The following is a 17,892-nucleotide window of genomic DNA, read 5'->3' as shown; positions in this document are numbered from 1 at the left end:
GGATTTCAGCGGTCCCTGATCCCGATGTGACGCAACGTAGTAGGTTCTTTCCTATAGAGGGAGAGGATGAAGATTGTGGAAATCAAATCTCAAGATCCTCCAGTTATGTCCAGTGGGCTTAAGTCAAAAGTATTGACCTTCCAGACTAAGTCTTTTTTTCCGTTGTTTTAACATTTCCTTTGGTTGACAAAAGTCTCGCACGTATGCCGCCCCATTTCAGTTAGGACAAAGAATATAAGAGATTTTTGTATAACATTATGAGAACATTCTTTTACCATTTTTTTTAAATGTTTGTGAGTACGGAAAGAACCTTGGAATTATCCCAGAGTTACCTTACATTCTAAGCATTCAGCAATTCTAGGCCTCGTTTCAAGAATACTATCTACATCATTTTCCACGTTAACAGCATTCACATGTATACATATTTACCTTCATTGACTACAACAAATCTTCAATCTTCTTTCGACGAAATCGTCTGAATTGCATCAAATCCTCTCGTCAAACCCAATTCTGCACCTAATCATTTGCCCCAGGAGCCGCTGCCTATATCAACCAGAATCGGTAGGAGAGAGTCGATATACCTTCATCAGTCAAATGTTGTCTAATCAGAGCTTTCATAGGTATCAATTCGAGTGTTGAAACACCGTGGAAGCCCTAAATATTACCTGGGTAGGGTCAAGGCAGCACCCGCTTTCATACCCATGGATCTCTCAAGTACAGCACAAGTGGCTATTTTCGTTGACAAGAAGAATACGAAAATGGGGAACCTTCAATCCTTGATCTCATTAATTGGCTGTTCGATGTACATCGGTCCGGCAGAAACCACGATTGTATACCTAGGTACTTATACGAACTTGATTTTCCCTGCCAGGCGGGGATTTCCTTTTTCAGCTGCTGCCGCTTTTGTGAGGGCACTCATAGTCCCGCTCACTGAGTATTTATTTCGAAGCTTAAATCACGTCCTTTATGATATTTTACACTCCCCAATTTTGCTGTACTTCTTCTTCTACTTAGCTTAGTTCCGTTACCTGCTACCCACCTGCTCAATGGAAACCCGGGACAAACGTCAAAACTACCTCGCATTGAACGACGGTTATGATATTGAAGCATTACCTGGGGATCGATTCTCTATTTCAGAAGTTCGACCTGACCATCTACAATCAATTAATACAAAATCAATAGCCTAGGTAGAAAAAGTGCATCTTACCATACTATTCTTCCTGCTCTGCTTCTTCTGCCAGTTTCTGGATCGTCATCGTTGCACCTAACAACTTCAATAGGCTGATATCCTTGCCAAAACTAGCAAAAAACCAGTTTCGTAACTCCGCTGCAATCATACTATCGATGCCGTAGTCATTGACTGGCTTGCCAACATCAACCTCGTCGAGCGGCACGTATAGTAGTCGGGAAATTTTCATACGAATCCGGTCCAACGCACAACCTTCCTGCCCTTGATCGAGTGGTTTGCTCTTGCTATCCGAAGACAGCAGGTTTGTGGCCTGGGTGAGATTCTTGAATCGAGGGTCGCGGTACCAAAGCATCTCTGAAAGAGGATACTGGTGCCCAACATTCTGTAGGCCGGCGGGTTCAATTCCAGCCAATAAGTGGCTGGTGGTCTGTGGATCATATCGAAATGTCGGGTGGTCTTTCATATTCTGTGTAGTAATTCCCGCCTCACAGTACTTCAAGAAGTCTTCCTCGTCGTTGCCGTAAAATCCGTTTCGGATCATCGCTTGCTGATACTCGGGCATATACGACACGATACCAATACCTAGCACTTGGCTCAACGCCAAACTTGTGCATGGTAATCCTGCAGCCTGACGGTGGCGTGCAAAAGCATCGAGAAACGCGTTCGAGGCCAGATAGTTGCTCTGTGCTGCTGTGCCGAAGACCACTGTCCACGAAGACCAGAGCTCGAAAAAGTCGAGTGGACAGTCCTTCAACGCTTCGTGAAGATTCAAGGTGCCTATAACACGGGGACGTACAGTCCTGTTGAATTTTTCAAGGTTCATTGACTCGAAGAGACCGTCGTGAAGGGTGAGAGCGCCTTGAATTACTCCTTTAATGGGTAACTTGGTGCTCTTCACTGCTGTCCGGACGTCTTGAAGGGATGTCACATCACCTCGTATAACCGAGATGTTGATATCCTTTGCAATGAGCCCGTCGATGAAGCTTTTGGCTATCTCATTACCTGCACCACTGCGAGAGAGGTAGATCAAGTTTCGCGCTCCGCGGGAGACCGCCCAACTACTGAAGCTTCGACCTAGACCACCCAGACAGCCGACAAGGAGATAGGCCGCATTCGGGTCAAACTGGGCTTTGAACGGGTCTCGGCGTACCTACAGTGTGTAAATAGAGGCTGTACAAGTCAATAAGATGAACTGGACTGTATACTCACATTAAGCCCCAGATCAGACTGGTCATCGTATTGGAGAAGCAGCTTCCCAATATGGCTGCCTCTAGCAAAAGTCTTCATTGCCTGCTCCACCTCAGAAATATGGAATTTCTGACAAGGCAATGGTCGAATATGCCCCTGAGACTTTAGTTGCTGGATTCTCTTCATCAACCTATGACAAATAGCAATTGTAAGCAACTAAGAAGTTTTCAGCCAGGATAAAAGTGAACGTACGACGCAGTTACTTCAGGTTTAGTCTTGCTCAAGACTTCGAGATCAAATGATGTAAAAGTAGCATTGCGACGAAAGACATCTAGGCTCAGCCTACCATTATCCAAAACCTCTGTTCGTCCGATATCGACAAATCGACCGCACGTGGCAATGCATTTCCAGTACTCGTGCATGAAATCACCACGAGCGCTACATAAAATAACGTCAATACCCTTACCCTCTGTCATCTCTAGCAACTTCTTGGCAGAGGATTTCTCGCGTGACCAAAGAACGTGGTCTTCTTTTATACCATATCCTAAGCTCAACAGTTCTTTCTTCTTGTGCTCTGTGCCAACGGTGGCGAAAATCTCGGCTCCAATCATATGGGCTACTTGACAAGCTGCAAGGCCTACACCGCCAGTTGCAGACTGTATAAGGACTGATTCTCCTCTGGCCAAACGGCCAAGGTCTGTCAATCCATACAGGGCGGTGCTGAAAACTATCGGGAGTGTGCTTGTCCCCTCAAGAGTGTCACCCTGTTCAAGACGTTGGCAAAATATGGCCTTTTCTCGGACATAATTACCAAACTTGGAAAACGATTGGCAGTAAACTTGGTCGCCAACTTTCAAATTTTGAACATCACGACCGCACTTGGTAATGATACCGGAACACTCGTCGCTGAACGAGTTGGAATGGTGTCGACCGCTAAGAACAGCGATGTCTTTGGTGTTAAGACCCGCATACTTTACTTCAATTTCTACTTCATCTGCGGCTAATAAGTTGCTGAAAGCAGGATCCGGTTTAAAGTAGATTGTGCTTAGGATGCCGGGTTTTTCAATTGCAATCTGAAGAGGTAAAGTTTTCAAATCTCTGAGAGCAATTTTTTCGAAGCCGGAAGACCTTTCAGCGGCTTCATTGTATTTTTCATTCAAATCCTCATCTGGGGCCAGTCGACTGATGTAGAGAGTCCCATCTTTATATCTGAACTCGGAATCATCATCAACAGCGGTGATATTAGCAACCCTGGCCTCTAACTCTTCGATCACATCGAATAATTTAGTATCTGAAGCTTGTGGAGTTTTGTCGAGATCGAGAATACTCAAACGTAGAGAACTATCTTCGGTCTTCATGCCTCTGACGAGGCCCGAAATCATCGCATGCAGTGGCTCCTTGCCGGTCATGAGATCCCCATTAGTTATCCAGAGAGAAGAAGCTGATCGCTTGAGTCCCAACTGAAAAGCCGTCCACTCTTCAGTAGTCACATTCACAAAGAACGGATCGGTGGTTTCTAGAAGAAAGACAAATCTTTGGTAGCGAGCAGAGTCAATCGCTCTAAGCGGAATGCATTCAATTGGGACACCTCTGGAGCTCGAAATATGACTAGCAAGTGACTGCATAAAAGGCTCTGTACTATTTCGGTAGATGAAAGATATACCTTCATGACCAGAAATACCCGTCGACAGTGTTACATGTGACTGAGGCTCTATAGCCGTCGCACATAAAACTGTTGTCGAGACATTTTCAGCAGCATAATCGTCAAGTAGAAAATCGAGACCACTAAATCCTGCGTCTAGTAAGACGGTTCTCCAAAGTGACTGGCTTAAGAATGGTCCGTCGTATCGTGGATACGTGGGATCATAATCAGCCTTCCAGAAGTCGCTGAACGTTCCCAGCACCAGGGTCGCACTAAGTTGAGATTGGGTCAACTCCAAGAGAATCAACTTGCCACCGGGCTTGAGAATGCTACGGATATTGGTCAGGGTCTTTTTAATATCTGAAGTAGCATGAATAACATTTGACGCAATGATGAGATCCCAGTCCCGTTCATAACCCTGAGAGTCTGGCGACTGTTCCATGTCAAAGGACCCGAATGTCATCCCACCATACTGACAAAATCTGTCTTTGGCCTCGGCCAGAAAGGAGGTTGTTGTGTCTGTGAAACGATATTCCGAGTACTGCCTCCATACACTATCACCTTTAAGAGCTGGGAGAAGCCCGTTCGTGGCGCTACCGGTACCCGCACCCACTTCCAAGATCTTAAGCCCTGGGGAGTGGTGGGCATAAAGAGAAACTATAGCGGCCAGGCGCCTATTGCCTTCACGATAGACCTGGCCTGTCTCATAGTAATCTTGAAGCAGGTTATTTTGCAACGCGACCCCGATGCCAGTCTTTTCCCCACTGTATATTTCGTGTAAGTTATCATAGAGATGACACATTAGTCGAGCTTCCGATGACTGTGGTTTCAGAATATCGGACAGTCTGTTGATCTCTTCAGCCCGAAATTTGTTACTATAACTCATGATTTTCTGGGCATGAGAGTTGGGATCGAGTTTTGCGAGATCAAGTTTCTCAGTCGTCCAGTCTAGAAGTCTTTGCAGATGCCATTTCTCGGAACCGGCTTCAAATATCTCCTGATTTGTTAATTTGAAGTGGATAAGTTGATGCAGGGCGAGGTGGTTCAAGGAAGGGATCACAGCGTCATCACTCAGAACCACTGGCTTAAATATCTTTTCCAGAATGGTTGTACTAAGGTGGTCAAAATCTGGTTTCCAGATAATACGCGTATAGGGACTCGAATTCTCAATGAGTTTCGGTGCCGACTGGTCGGATGCGGTCAAGAGGACGTTGTTTACTTCCAGCATTCGTTGATGGTGGGCATTTAGCAGCACAATATCCGAAGACAATCCTCGTACACCTTTCAAATGAGCGCTGGCATAGGATGTAGCGAATCCATGGCCCTGTCCTACCATATTAGGCCATACTCTAATGCTGTCAAATGCTGTAGGCATAAAAGCTCGTTGAAATTTGGTGGTATCGCTCTTGTGAGCTGCAAGGATGGAGAGTTGCATGCTGGCGTCCAGTGTGGCCGGATGTATGAGGTATCTCGACTCCCCTTTCATTATCTTTGCGGCCGGTTCCAAGTCAACTCGTGCTTCGACCATGGTTTTTTCTCCCACAGCGAATATACTAGACAGGCCTTGAAATGTTGGACCGTAGAAGAGTCCCACTCTTGCAAATGTTTGGTACCACTGTCCTGCATTGATAGTTTTCCTAACAGTGGCAGCGTCTTGTATATCCTTCATCATTTGGCTCTCGGGGAATTCTTTTTCCAAGTCAGAATTGCTAGCATAAATCAATACGGTCACTGACTACTTACCATGTCGTTCAAAGCTCACTTCTACCAGACCACGGCAATGCTCTGAGAAGATGTCTCGTCCTTCCTCGATCGAAACAGAGGTAAGAGTAAATTCGAATAGCCACTGGTGTCGCGAGTTGGCATTCAGGGAGGCTGGTCGCAAGCTGAACAGGGTCTCTATGCCATGATCGTCCTCTGGAATAATCAATGCCTTGGATAGGCTAACATCCTGGATATCATAATACACTACATCGGTAGAAATTCTACCGTCAAGTTCGACAACTTGAATAGCTGCCTCTAAAACCATACAGAGATATCCAGTCGATGGGAAGACACATTCGGTTCCGAGCTGTCATTCACAGATTAGATTAAGTTTTATAACAGATTTAATCTCTTACCTTATGATCGTTCAACCATGGGACATTTTTCACTGAGAGCAGGTTTCGCCATGTAGGTTCTGTCCGATTTCCACCGGGAACTCGGCTTCCCAATATATCATGCCTTGGGTGCATGCGCAACCTCCACTCACGAGTATAGCGATTTTCATACAGAAGAATATCTTTTGAGTACTGCCACTGATAACGGGGCAAATCTGTAATGACCTTGCCGAATTGACACTGATCCCCCCCTGTGTCTTCGATAGCGTTGGCTCGAGTGAGGTCTATTTCGTATCCCCTGTTGTAAAGACTGCCTGCTAGAGTAAGGATATTTTTTACATTATCGTCCCCCCTGACTAATGCTGTAAAATATTCTGGGAACTTCGAACCACTATCCATAATCTTCGACATCTGTCGCAGCGGTCCCCTAAGCGCACTATGAGGCCCGATCTCAACAAGAGCATCTACAGGAACCCGTGAAACCATATCTGTGACGGCTTGGTGGAAAAGCACCGGAGACTCTAGATTCTGCCGCCAATACTTTGGACCCAATAATGACCTAGGAGTAGCGTGGCCAAAAACTGAAGAGAAGAAGACGGCTTCTGTGGACCATGTTTTGGCATCTTTGACTTTGTACGAATCCACATGCTTAGGTGAGCAAACTTCGAGGTTGCTTTCATATTGCGAACCGAAAGCTTTCATGTGATGGGAGTGGTAAGCATTGTTGTTAGTGGAGAGTAAGCGGCAGAAGATTTTCTCCTCATCCAAAGTCTTCTTGAGCTGGACTATAGCATCTGCATCTCCACTCAAAGTGTAGCTTTCAAGGGAATTATGGCATGCGACGACTATCTCCCCGTCAAATTTATCAACAAGGGGTTGGATATAGGAAAGTTGGCAACCAACAGCCATCATCAATCCATTTTGGTTATTCTGTGCCACAGCCACACCACGCAGATAGGCTGCAACCATCGCTTCACGTTCAGTCAGCATGCCCGCAGCATAGCTGGCTGCGATTTCTCCAGATGAATGACCGACGACAGCGTGAGGTTTGATATTCCACAACGAAAGCAAGTTAACAAGTGCGATCTGCAATGCGGTCACCAGGGGCTGTGAAAGCTCAGCGTTGTATACTGGGTTCTGTTCCGGATCCTGGCTGAGCACTTCCTCAATATGCCAACTGCGATACCCAATATCGTCGAGATATCCGTCCAGTCTGCGAATTGTGGAGAGAAAGCTTGGAAATTCCTTCATCAACGATAGTCCCATTTGCGGCCACTGGGCCCCTTGACCAGTAAAGACAAAGCCAAGAAAAGGATGAGCATTGGAAGATCTCTTCGCAACAGTTAGCTCATTCTCTTCTGGTAGATCATGTCTGGTATTATCGCTACTCGTTACTACGAATGAGCGGTAAGTCAGCAAGCTTCGCCTAGCACTAAGTGTGAAAGCAATGTCTTCCACGTTCCACTTCTCTATGTTTTCGACTAAAGATTTGTAATTTGCCCTTAGTGTCTTCTCGTCGTGGGCGGAAAACGGTAGTAGAAACCGAGTCTTATCCAACTTGGACCTATTCCCGTTGTCTTTGAGCACACAATTGCCACTGCTACTACCATCAGCACTGGCCTGTGCATGGCTATGGCCATTAGTGTGGCCGTTGGTCTGCCTATTTTCAGCAGGCGATGCCAGTTGAGAAACTCCGTTGGCGCTGGCAAAGGCTTCAATGCTGAAGGAATCTGAACTAGCCTGTTGACGTGCCCTATAACCTGGTAAGAGCGATTCCGGAGATTCGATGATGGCCTACTCCGGTTAGAACCTTACACTTTTCTGAAGATATCAGTTGACATAAGTAGTAAAACTCACATGGGCATTTGAACCACCGTATCCGAACGAGTTGATGCTTGCTCTGCGCACAGGTAGGTCTGGCCATAGAGTACTCTCAGTCACGATTTTGAGCCGGCCGTCCTTCAAGTCAATATTCGGATTGAGGGTCTCGATGCCAATCGTGGGGGGAATTATGCCTTTCTCGATGGCTAAGACAGCCTTAATCACCCCAGCGATACCGCTAGAGGGCTCGCTGTGACCCATATTGGACTTTATCGATCCGATCAACAATGGCTGTGAGGGAAGCTTAGCGTCTGCGAAGACTCTTCCAATAGCAGACACTTCGATTGGATCACTTGAGCAATTGATAGTCAGAACTAAATACTCTCCATGGGTGTGAAATAGAAACTCACCCGACAGGTGTTCCTGTTCCGTGGCACTCAAAGTACCCTGTAAGAGACACATCGAGGCCGCCTGCACGCTCATATGCTCGTCGTATGCATGCCTCCTGACCGTCTGGACTTGGATGTGTGATTCCCCCTGTTCTACCGTTCGCATTGAATGATGTCCCCCGAATTATCGCACGAATTGGGTCACCGTCAGCCACCGCCTGGGATAGCTTCTTGATGAAAAGCGCGCCGATACCATCAGCCCGGGCATATCCATCAGCTATTGCATCAGTTAGCATTTTCTTTACTAGCAGTAGATTTTTATCGTCCAATTAACTCCTAGATATGGTGTGGTTCGAGACTTACCGCGAGAATCGAAGGTATGGCAAACTGAAGTCGGAGACACAGCCCCCAAGACGGAAGAAAAGATTTGACACTCCGGTGTTAGAATTAAATTTGAACCTCCAACAACTGCAGCAGTACAATCACCAGTCTGAATCGCCGAGCAGGCGAGATGTAGTGCGTAGAGAGAACTTGAACAAGCAGTATCCAACGTCATAGAAGGGCCTTTGAGATTGAAAATGTAGTTGATTCGGTTACTGAGGATAGTGATACCACTTCCTGTCACAGAATAAGGCAATGCATTCTCCGCATCGCGATATTGCATCAACTGATGGTCGTAATTGAAGTTTCCGATAAATGTTCCCGTGTTGGAACCAGATAGTTTGTGAAGAGGAACGCCTGCGGACTCAAAAGCTTCGTAAACGACTTCAAGTAACTTTCGCTGTGCGGGATCCAACGTGAGCACCTCTTTCGGATGGATTCCAAAGAAGTTGGCATCAAACTGTCGCACATCAGACTTGAGAAAGCTACCCCCCTCAGTCTTGAAAGACCCAGGTCTATTGGGATCCGGATGGTAGAATGCTTCTCCGTTGATCCTGTCCGTTGGGAACTTGCTGTAAGAATTTCGCTTGGCCTCCAGAAATTCCCATAGCTCCGAGGGTGTCTCAGAATCTCCGGGCCACCGACATCCTAAACCGTATAATACCCATGTATCAGTGATGCTCAACCATGTGCTGGATTTAAGTGCGACATCTCACCCATGCCAATTATGGCAACAGGCTCTAAGGGCATTGATGCCAGTGGATCGGTAACTGCGAGCGGTGCCATGCTGAGCTGTATGTTAACCTGCTAGCTAGCTAGCAACCAACCATCAAAACCTAGAAGGAATGTAGCAGGGTTTGTAGTGTATATCTAGAAGTATGACCGAAGCGAACCCGGTCCGCCGTGTCTACCCAAAAAGAGATTTAATCTTCCTGGCCCTTTGGAAAGACGATACGGATTCTACGTCTTGGATAAATACTCTTCAATCTAGAGGAGACAGATGAGTGAGGACTGAGAGTCAATCTCACGTACAATTAGAGTTATTTTTACCCAATAATACGGCTGCATCCAGAATGTGTTGGAAATATGTTGGAAATATGTTGGCGCTTTCCCTCATTTAGCTAACAAGGAATCCTCTTGGCTCGCATTGATCCTTACACTAAGGTACAGGATTGGCATATTCGAAACCAACCTGCATAACACTAGCCAACGCTAGCACTTGTAAGGAAAGAAGAATAGCCGCAGCACGAATTCCACTCAATGACTACTTTGCTTCACACGTGGCTGAATTTCCTGTGCAGGCCACGATAGAGAACCACGAAATAAGTATTGGCTTATCCTCCTGGTGTCTTTTCCGATTCCTATACGGTTGATCAAACAGAGTAACTGAGTCACGATAGAGATATCCATGTATGTCCTTGATTAGATCATTTTCAAATTTATAAAGAAATTGTATCACCTGTAGGGTACTTCACATACAGTAACTAGAGTCTTACATTAAATGGCAAAGTCTTAATCAGAATCGGGGTCCTCTTCTGAGTCTTCTTTTCGTCCTCTTCGCCTCCGTCTTGGGCTGTACAAGTCTGCGTCTGAACTTGAATAATCATCTCCCTCGTCCTCCTCTTCTTCATCTATATCGTCGTCGTCAATCTCATTTTCATCATTCTCCTCTTCCTCTTCCTCCTCCTCCTCCTCCTCCTCATCGTCTTCGAGCTCATACTGTCCACTCGGGGACCTGTTTCTGGCGACATACTGCCATGCATGCAATCCCAGTGTTTGAGCATCCATCCGATATAGATCCAAGACTTCCCGCACATGCGGTTCCAATCTTCCAATACTCCTCCCATGCAAACGCAAAGGAGTCAACTGATCCTGAGAACGCTTCGCTTCACCCAAATCCACATTGGGAAACTCTAAGCGCAAAACTTCCCAATCCGGATGAAGCAGTGCCTGCATCTCAGGATTATCCGTTGATTGGTACGCCTGCTCAAGATGCTTTACCGCAGTCCAGGAATCAGATAACGTAGCTCCGAATAGATCCCTCCACACTTCTCCCAACTCAATCGTATATGAGTCTAGTGGCTTTCCTGAGTTGTATGCTGCCTTCTGGAGACCTTGTTCAGCATTCTTGGCTCTGAAAACTGCTTGACCGTATGAATATGCAAGCGCATATACCACGCTCTTGGCCAGTTTGGCAACGGCCAGAGAGATGAGAGTTTTGCCGAATCCATCCGTCACGAAGACATCGTCTCCGCCAAGTGCCAATGCAATTGCCACTTTTTGGTAATTTCTGTTCACTGCGTGATGTAGTGCTGATGCATCATTATTCTTTTCAAGTGAACAAGTGCTTGCCACTTCGATCCAACCAGGGGGGGCTTCTTCATGTCGCTGTGAAGAAAGCACAAGCTCCATGAGGTACATAGTCAATGGCGCTCTTTTCTGCTCTACTGCCACTTCTGTGGCCGTTTTGTTGTCGCTGGCATCTCGGTACCAGATGCTTGCTCCGTGGTGTACAAGAGCTTGTACAATCTTCAAATGATTCAGAGAGGCGGCCAAGTGTAATGCTGTATCAAGAGCAAGCTGTAGAAGTTCGTGCTTTTCCATATCGTAATCTAGCAGTTCATTTACGGCCTCCAGGTGACCGCCATTAACTGCGAGATGAAGGGCTGTCTGCCCTCTTGAATCTGCCACAGCTAGGTTTGTTTTGCGGGAAAGAAGTTTGACTGCTCGCGGATAGCCTATCTCAGCAGCGTAATGAAGAGGCATTCGTCCGTCATTGTCGGGGATATTGAGCTCCTCATAATTCAGCAGGATTGAAACCATGTCTACATCTGTGGTATGGTTCCAATCCATGGCCGCGTAATGAAGTGTCGTGCGTCCCCCCTTATCCTTTAGCAAAGGGTTTGCTTTTATAGATAGTAGTGCAGTGAACATTTTGCCCTGGCCCAGTTCAGCACAGAGATGGAGCGCCGTTCTACCCTGCAAATCCTGGGCATCTTTTGCAGCTTCGAGAAATGCGTCCGGTAACAACCTGACCATTTCCAAAGACCCACCCAGAACAGCCCGATGAAGAGCGGTTTGGCCATCCTTACACTCTTTGTGCACCTTCAGCAATTCCTCTTCAGACTTAACGAGCTCGCAATCCCCTCGCTCGGCTGCCAAATGAATGCATTGTTGACCCAGACCATCTTGAACCGCTACGTGAACCGCTGTATCTCCCCTTCCATAGCGCATGTTATAGAGAAGTTTCTCAATAATTGAGTTGTATCCTCTTCGCACGGAATAATGCAGAGCCGTCCATCCAGCATCGTCCTTGAAGCTAAAATCGATGAATTTATCTTCCAAGACTTTGTGAGCAGCGTTTTCGTCGCCTTCCATGACGGCACGAACTAAACGGTTCCCTTTGCTGATGGAGGTATCAACGCGAGGCATAGCACCGACGGGTCCTTCGTTCAGAATGTTACTAGCTTTTTCATGGTCGCCTTCCAACTGAGCACGAGCCAAACGATACTTCCGTCTAAAAGCAGCGCTCATTACTGTTGGTACTGAATCTATGAGATATCTGAGATGATCAGGAATATACAGCAACTCAGGCTCGAATGGTATTTTCTGAGAGGAGTTGGTGTCTTCCTGACGGCCACTGATTGTGACATTACCAGTATTCTCCCAATGAATCTCATCAAGGTTAAGAGGGGGGTTGAAGTACACAGGCCCCATGAATTCATAGTGATGCTCTGCTTCGTCCAATACTTTTGCTGCAATTGCTCTGGTCAAGGCTTTGGCATCAGGCTCTCCCAAGAGCACGGATTTGTCTCCTGCTTCTAGGGTAACGTTGACTTTCATGTCCACAAGTGGAAAGCCGTTCTGTAGCACGTATCGCTCTCTTGGGACCGAGTTCTGCTTGATGACTTTCCAACGGCCTGTAATGGATCCGTCATGCTCGATCTTGAGTCGTTCTTGCGTTCGAGAAGCCATAGGCATGGCCAGCAGATTCGTTGCACACCAGCTGAATTTGCCTGCCATCGTTGCGGACCTATGGAACAGATGTCCATGAGCAACCCACCCAATCGTATATAGTACTTGCTGATATATAACATGTTGCTTTTCTCCTCCGCTCGATTTTGGAGTCCCGACGAGTAGCGCCGAGATACTTGCCATGTCGCGGGCCCATGAGGTAGAGCGAGGGCCAAGCACGGTAAGGAGGTCATTTAGATTCTCCACGCGCTTCCTGCGCAATCCTCTGATAGCTTCCGTCGCGAACCGGTGACATGCGGAATCACTGTCCGATTTGGACAAGATATCGTCATCCAGATCCTTGATCACATTGCCTTTGAAGATCACTTTAACTCTTGTAGACCTCGCTAGTTCCAACGCAGTCCACCCACGACTGAACCATGGCGAGAGGATGATGGCAAGACACGCAGTCTCAGAATCCTCCCATTTCCAGCTTCGAATATAGCAGTCGTGAACAAGCGTGATTCGTGCACCCTCGTAGTTGTGCTCCATTCGCCTGATTGCCTTGTCTTTGGCAGCTTTGTCCTTTGGTATGCAAATTGCATCCCACCAGATGCCCGTGCAATGCCAACGCCTTGCAATCCGCTCGAAAAATCGATATAGACATTCATTAACTTCTCCGTTGGCCGAGACGCCATTGCCGGTTCCATCCGACCACACATGGGATATGGCCATGTAAGGCTCGGCCACGTCGATGGTAGTTTCTCCATCCAGCCTCCAGGCAGTCGGTCTCCCGGCAAGAGATGCTTCGTCCAGTTTTCTTACTGAAAACAGTCCCTTGAGGGTATCACAGCGTTTCTCCTCTCGACAGGACGCCACCCCATATTCATGACGCTGGATTACTGATGTGTAGTTGAGAATTGAGTATTCGCAGAGTTCGAATGTGCATCGATCGTGGCCTTCATGTCCGATTATGCCCATACTATTTGCCCTCTGGTTCGTTGGAATCAAGTCTGGGAGCTTCTTCTCCCAGTCTTCGAGGTTGTGCCCAATGGCCCAAACTCGATTTGGGCAGAGCCCGAACTCATTTGTTGCTCTTTGTAGAGCCTCATCGATTTTGGTGGCTTCCATTATCGGTCAACTGATATAAGTTATGATATTCCATCACATCCACAGACTGCTCTAAGTTCCAACTTCTGATCTTCGTGGGTCGACATTTCTGACAGGCGAGGAAGATTGTGCATGTTTTGGTGGGATAAGGCAGCAAGGCTAAAAATGAAGAGGGGCTTTGATATAGCCACATTTTTGTCATCGGCGATTATCAGTTACCATTTCCTCCCGTCTATATAAAATCAGACGGCCAAGCAACTAATTTCTGGCCAGTCGAGGACTTCCGGAGCGGGCGTAGCTGAGAATGCTTTAAGATCCCTGCCAGTCGAAGGCTTAGGGCTACTTCGCAGTCAGCCTTGCCTATCACGCTGATAGCCTGATATTGTAGACGCGTGCTACGCAAGCTATGAAATAACGAGACTTAAATCGTAACAAAATTTATCAATAACGAATTCTGAATATGACTACGGAATCGAATCTTACCAAAGTCCTTTCCAAGCAGTGACGACAAAATGAGTTTCGGTTTCTCTCCAGGCGATATTACTCTTTTCCTCGGATTCGCTACAAAGGTGATCAAGGCCTTGAAGGAGGCAGGTGGTTCGAAATCAGAGTATTGTCTCGCTCAACAACAATGTCAAGGCTTCCTCAAGGTAATGGATGACATTCAACGCCTTGATCTTTCAAGCGTGTCGGAGTCATTCAGAAACCATATTGAGGAGTACTCAACACATACTCGCGAATTTGTGAAGGGTTTTAAGGGTGCCATCGTCAAGTACGAAAAATCGATGGGGAAATCTTCTCATCGTGGGTTTGTATCCAGCGCTCCGAGGAAACTCCAGTGGGCTTTTAGCGCAGCTGATGACCTCGACAAGTTCAGACAGAGCCTTTCTGCCCAAGTCAATCTCGTCCATATTACAATATCAAATGCTATCCTGTCAATCATAACCAGGTCCAATCAACCGCAACAACTTCTACTAGAACCCTCGCACAACAGTGCTTTCAGCAAAGCAGTTTATTCTGATAGGCATAGGCAAAGCTATCTTGACTGGAACTACAACTTGATCAACAGCCTTGATATGCTTGAACGAGTCGATAGTATCACTGATCTTGTATATGAGCGCCTTCTCACCAGGCAATCAGGATTGCTACTAGCTGACCATCCAAGGGTTCACACTTTACCACATAATGAATCATCCCCTACGCCTGACGCTATTTCACAGCGTCGTACTCTACCGCCCGCTGCTCATTTGGATAAAGTCACTGTTGTAAAACATCAGAATGTTAGATCAGCACAGGAGCGAACACATTCTGTGCACCAAGAAACCTTAGCAGGCGAAATCAATGAGTATCTTCGCTTCTTGAGCTTGGAAGAACTCTCTGAGCAGGATGCCGAGCAGGTCAATCAAATCGGCTCACAAAGACTTCTACTAAATGGGCCTGAAGAAGAACCTTCTGAACCGCTCCCACGAAGCATGGAGTACAATCGAGATCAACCACAGCCATCAGGATCAGAAGGGCAGAGGTCAAGGTTCCGTCGCAGACTACCACCCTTTATTCGTCACGGACAGCCATCATCCTTTGTGTTTTCGATGGATACTAGAAGCAGCACGACGCTTGAAATCAGCATTACACAACTCATCAGTTCTGCAGCTAAGATATCATTCGACATTATGCAAACGAGGAATTCATTCAAAGAGCTCGTGATGTTCTCCAGAAGAATACGTCAATTCTCCAGTGTCCTAGAGACGGCGACAAATGTAATTTGTATCTCTATGTCCGCCGAACAGCAAAGGCTTGGGTTTGATATTGTCCAGCAAGGTCAGGCAGCTATAAGTGAAGTGTATGACATCTTGGATCTCTTGAATCTCAGACTAGGGTCCGGGTTGTGGCCGAAATACATAGGTTTGGTGAGATTAGTGAGGACCCTATTGTGGAAGAAAAGAGTGCTTATACTCATGGATGAGATTGAGTCCCTCAAGTCGACGTTTTCCATCATGTTGCAGACTCAACATTTCCAAATCTCGGAGCGCAGCTTCGCGGAGATACAATATGCTGGGGAGATGCAAATGCAGACCTTGAAATCTCTGGAGATCCAGCGTTTTATGTCAGCACGTAACTAACTTATATAGCCCAGTCAAGTTGTCGCAGAATATCGAGCCGGTGTGGTATAGAGGTGCAAACTTTCTACAACTGAGGACGACTGTGAGAACCATAGAAGTCTGTATTATTTAAGCCGAAAATTAGTATAGTGCTGCTGCGTTGTCTCAATAACCGTATTAACAGATCTATCATAAAATCAACAAACGCTAAACATGTCTCTCATATACAACAACTCCTCAACCATAACTTTTCTCTATCAGGCCTATTCAGTGAAAACAGCTGCAAAACTATCTCGCAAAACCTTCAATCCAGCCTCAATCTGGTCCTCCGTAATATTCAACGCCGGCACAAAACGTAGACATCCCTCGCCAGCAGTGATCACCAACAAACCACGCTGACGTGCCGCTGTCAATACATCAGTGGCCTTGGAAGCATACTTTTCAGACAGCTGAACACCCAGAATCAACCCGACACCACGAACCTCGGAGATGATCTCGGGGTATTCCTCCTGCAGAGCTTTAAATCCGGCAATAAATTGTGCCGATTTAACCTCCACGCCGTTCTGGAGCTCAGACGCAGCTAATCGCTCAACAATGTGGTGCGCAACACGGCAGACGAGTGGATTTCCACCAAAGGTAGTACCGTGATCTCCTGTCTTGATGGCTGATGACACATTCTCTGTAACGATAGTAGCGCCGATGGGGATACCGTTACCGAGAGCCTTGGCTGTAGTCAAGATATCCGGGTGAGCAGCTTTCTTGCTGCCGTCCTTGGGAGTGAATACAGGGTTTCCGTGTGCCCATAAAGTACCCGTACGAGACAAACCACATTGGATCTCATCAAAAATCAACACAGCACCAACCTGATCACACCGTTCACGAAGAGCAATCAAAAACTCCGGAGTAGCAACATTAACACCCCCTTCACCCTGGATCGGTTCCACGATAACACCACAGGTCTTTTCCGTGATCAACGTCTCCAATTGCTCAACATCATTGAAAGCGCCGTACTTGAATCCCGGAATCATCGGCGCAAATGGCTGTTGATACTTTGGGTTAGGGGTAGCTGACAATGCACCCATGGTGCGTCCATGGAAAGACCCCTGGAAAGAGACGAGCTCGACTTTCTCGCCGGTAGCATCGCGCGTTTTGCCGACTTTGCGCGCGAATTTGATTGCGGCTTCGTTGGCTTCTGCGCCTGAATTACACACGAATACTTGAGATGCATCACGCATCGCGCCGGAGGTTATCGTCTCATCAATCAATAATTTACTCAGGGCACCTGTCCAGGGGTTGTGGTATAGATTCGAGGCATGGATCAGAGTCTCGGACTGCTCGGAGATCACTTTTGTGATCTCGGGGTCACAATGACCCAATGAGTTGACGGCAATACCGGCTGTGAGGTCGAGGAATCGTCGATTCTCCATGTCCCATAGATAGACTCCTTGTCCCTTGACGAAGACGGGTGTTGGGCGCACATATGTAGGCACCATGTATGGAGTTCGATCTCGAAGAAATGCGGCTGTGGATGAGTCTGGGCCGGGATCGGGGGTGGGCAGAGAACTTTCTTTCTGCTGGAGATTAGCATCAATTGATTACATTTCTGGACAGAAGATCATACCAAGATTCGCGCTTTCTCATCTCGAGGTAAGCTGCAGACATACGACGTCGAGCTGAAAGAGCGTGCTGTGAGGAGAGGTTGCACAGATTTGAGCGACTGTAGGCGGCGCGCGGCCGCACGAATAGTCATTTTACTTCGATATGTGGTGTGATCAGAGAAATCAGTACGAGGAGGTGACCAAGACACAAATATATAGACAGGGGAAGATCCCAGGTGGTGGGTGTGAGTCAATTGGCGAGGGAAGAACAAATAAATGTCTCGTTGTGATGACTCGACGGCACTGACCGAAAATCGGCCGACAAGAAAAGCTTATCGATAAGAGCAGATCAAAAGGCGCGCTTGCCTCTTTCTCTCTACTTTTCCTGTGGCAACCACAACCATATCACCACATTTACAAAC

At 46.9% G+C, this 17,892-nt stretch overlaps 3 protein-coding genes across 3 annotated transcripts; all 3 read right to left on the bottom strand.

Annotated features, from left to right (window-relative positions):
• Positions 1-1,211: 1,211 nt before the first annotated feature.
• Positions 1,212-9,495, bottom strand: BHQ10_002812 (uncharacterized protein; the record flags this gene model as incomplete). Its single annotated transcript, XM_040874999.1, has 9 exons — positions 1,212-2,339; positions 2,399-2,567; positions 2,630-5,708; positions 5,763-6,090; positions 6,140-7,912; positions 7,976-8,291; positions 8,350-8,605; positions 8,692-9,357; positions 9,426-9,495. 9 exons carry the CDS (start codon positions 9,493-9,495, stop codon positions 1,212-1,214), a joined length of 7,785 nt encoding a protein of 2,594 aa, XP_040731316.1.
• Positions 9,496-10,221: 726 nt separating this feature from the next.
• BHQ10_002811 (uncharacterized protein) lies at positions 10,222-13,794 on the bottom strand (the record flags this gene model as incomplete). The annotated part of the gene is made up of 1 exon (XM_040874998.1): positions 10,222-13,794. One exon carries the CDS (start codon positions 13,792-13,794, stop codon positions 10,222-10,224), a length of 3,573 nt encoding a protein of 1,190 aa, XP_040731315.1.
• A 2,341-nt stretch (positions 13,795-16,135) lies between these two features.
• BHQ10_002810 (uncharacterized protein) lies at positions 16,136-17,622 on the bottom strand (the record flags this gene model as incomplete). Its single annotated transcript, XM_040874997.1, has 2 exons — positions 16,136-17,443; positions 17,494-17,622. The coding sequence occupies 2 exons, from the start codon at positions 17,620-17,622 to the stop codon at positions 16,136-16,138; spliced, it is 1,437 nt and encodes a 478-aa protein (XP_040731314.1).
• Positions 17,623-17,892: the final 270 nt, after the last annotated feature.

This window comes from Talaromyces amestolkiae (assembly GCF_001896365.1).
Source record: "Talaromyces amestolkiae strain CIB chromosome Unknown scaffold4.1, whole genome shotgun sequence".
Classification (NCBI taxonomy): domain Eukaryota; kingdom Fungi; phylum Ascomycota; class Eurotiomycetes; order Eurotiales; family Trichocomaceae; genus Talaromyces; species Talaromyces amestolkiae.
Note: the sequence above shows the minus strand (reverse complement) of the source record. Positions and strands in the feature narration are given on the sequence as shown.